Source organism: Octodon degus, unplaced genomic scaffold (assembly GCF_000260255.1).
Source record: "Octodon degus isolate 3935 unplaced genomic scaffold, OctDeg1.0 scaffold00070, whole genome shotgun sequence".
NCBI classification, from domain to species: domain Eukaryota; kingdom Metazoa; phylum Chordata; class Mammalia; order Rodentia; family Octodontidae; genus Octodon; species Octodon degus.
Window position 1 is genome coordinate 3,116,026 of NW_004524646.1, and position 2,663 is coordinate 3,118,688.

General features: G+C 48.9%; 1 protein-coding gene across 1 annotated transcript in view; it reads right to left on the minus strand.

Moving 5' to 3' along the window:
* The window catches only part of Rps6ka5 (ribosomal protein S6 kinase A5), a 198,081-nt gene extending 197,613 nt beyond the window's left edge, over positions 1 to 468 (minus strand). Inside the window, exon 1 of the mRNA XM_004635134.2 lies at positions 105 to 468. Within this exon, the coding sequence (XP_004635191.1) occupies positions 105 to 210 (106 nt within the window). The 5' untranslated portion in view covers positions 211 to 468. The remainder of the gene's footprint in view (positions 1 to 104) is intronic.
* Between the last annotated feature and the right edge of the window lie 2,195 nt (positions 469 to 2,663).

Here is a 2,663-nt window from a genome sequence, read left to right on the forward strand (position 1 = left end):
CCCGCCCCTCTGCCCAGCCCGCACCCCGAGACCGCACAGCCCGGGGTGCCCTCAGGGCCCGCCCCCGCGCCCCGGCCCGGCCGGCAGAGGGCGGGGTCGCTCACCGGTCCGCAGCTCGTGCTTGACAGTAAAGAGCTGCTCGCCGCCGTCCCCGCCGGTCCCCACGTCGCCGCTGCCGCTGCCGCTGCCGCTGCCGCCCTTCTCCTCCATCTTCTCCCTTTTTCCGATCCCGCGGGTCGCTCCGAGGGGAACCCGGGAGACAGTGGACGCCCCTCACCTCACAGTCCGTGCCACAGCCCCAGGAGCCGGGGTGCGGCGGCTCCACAACTCGGACGCAGAGACGAGTCGCTTTCCCGCTCTGACCGCTCGGCTCGCTCCTCCGCCTCCTCCCCCTTCGGCGGGCACCGCTAGTACCGCGCAACCAAGCCGCCCCCTTCTCCTCCGCCTCCTCCTCCAGGCCGCTCCGCCTACAGCCAGCAAGGTAGAAGAGCCATTCTAGCCGCCATCGTTTATTGGGTGCAGGGCGCGCGCGTCTGCCTCCTCCAGTTTCTATTGGCTAATCTTCTCTGACGTTTCACGAGCCGCCCCGCCCCACTCCTCAAATTGTTGTTGCTTGGCGGGGAGGCAGGAGAGGGAGGAGCGCAGACACTCCGATTGGTGAGACTCAAGGTTCTGCCCCGCCCTTCTCCTTTAACGCGCACGCGCAGTCAAGGCCTTCCCTCTCTGACCTCCCTAGAAGGGTCACACCGCTTATTCCCCAGCTTCGATCTGTTAGTAAACAGTATCTAGTAGTCAGGAGGCGCTCGGCATCCGTGATTGGTTATTGCTGAAAGAGGCGGGGAGGGATGATTGGATCCTTTGGTCCGCCAATCACCGTAGACAGAGGAGGGGCCTGAAGATGCGCTTGTCACCCACGTGTTTTTTGCAGTCAAATCCGAGGGTCTCAGGCAACGAGCCACAGGTGTGTGACCGCCTGAGGACGAAATGTCTTAAAAAAATGTGTCACACGTTCTAGTCAGCCCTAAGTAAATACGGCGGACCTTGTACTTAACTATTCATCATTCCAAGATATAAAAATGCAAAGTCCCGGCTCCTCGTAATTAATTTTGAAAAACTGAAAATTGTAAACCACTCTTCCTGGGCGCTGAAAAGATGCAGCGATTAACAGATAGAATACAACACAACTCCTCCCACCAAGCAACTTTCAGTGAAACTTGAGAAACCGGCAGCCTATATATAAACACAGGAAACTATAAAGCAGGATTTGAAATAATAAAAGTACAGTGTCAGAGTGGCACGAAGGCAGTATTCTCGGGGAAGGAGCTGGCAAAGGATTGTAGGGCGAAGAGGCGGCTGAGATAACCAACTAAAAGACGGGTAAGGCAGAAACACCAGATACGTCATACAGAGGCCTTGCGGGGAGAAGGCATAGATTTTGAAGCAATTGGTAAGGCTAGATGTATGATGTAAGAGAAAAGCCTGAAAAGCAAGGCTTAGTAAGATAATGGAGACACTAGAACATTATGCTGAACTATAGATTTTATTTAGTACACAGTGGGAAGCCTGAGTTACCAATATAAAGCTTTTCTTCTGGAAGTCAGCTTTGATTATAGAGAGAAGAGTAAACTGAAAGGAAGAAAAGAGAGCAGGCAAAGAAGATTATTGCAAGGATAGAAGAAGTGGGGGCCTAATATCTGGTAGCAGAAATGAGAGTGGGGAAAGGAAAGGCTTTAAAAGATGCACATTTGGACGTAATTTGCATGAAAGTGATCTTTTCAACTAAGCACTGATTAGATGGTGGATCTCATGTGTATTTTCTTATAAGGGATAGGTAGAGAGTATTTTAGGCTTTGTGGACCATATGTTCTCATTGATAACTACTCAGCTCCACCACTTAGCTGGGAAGCAGTCATAGACAATAAAGCAGTTGTGTTCACAGTAACACTTTTGTGGACATAGAGACTTAAATTTCACATAATTTTCATGTGTCTCAATGTTGGGTTTTTTAAAACTTGTTTCAGTTATTTAAAAACAAAAAATTTCTTAGCTCTTGGGTGATTAAAAAACAGATAATGAGCCAGAATGGGCCTCCAGACCAGAGTTTGCAGCCTCCTACATTAGATTGTCAAGAAGGAGAAAGCCAAGAAGCCTCAAAGGCTTTTCAGATTGCTGCCACAGCTCCCTGGTCTTACCTGCCTGGAACATTTATCACACTACGTGACTGCCTACTCACTCCTACTATTTGGAGCCAGGCAATGACTGTGCACAATTGTTCAGTTGTTCACTCAACAACTTTTTTACTGATTATGTACCAGATACTATGATGTTTAGATGTTACAACGACTTGCACACCAATTATGTACCAAGTACTAAGATGTTAGGTTGCATACAAAATAACAGGGACACAGTGATCACAAAACAAGTGCATTTTGCCCTTGTAGATCCTGCAGTCTAGGAACAGAGATATTAAACGACCACATAAAGAAATGTAATATTTTCACGTGATCATTGCCATAAAGGTAAATTGTAGAATGCTACAATGGAATATATGAGGAAGGCCTAATTTAGCCTGGAATTGCTGACAGGACTTTGTAAGAAAGTATTCTTTGAGTCTTCGGAGGTGAGTAGGATCAACTAGGATATGGCAGAAACTGGTCTGATGC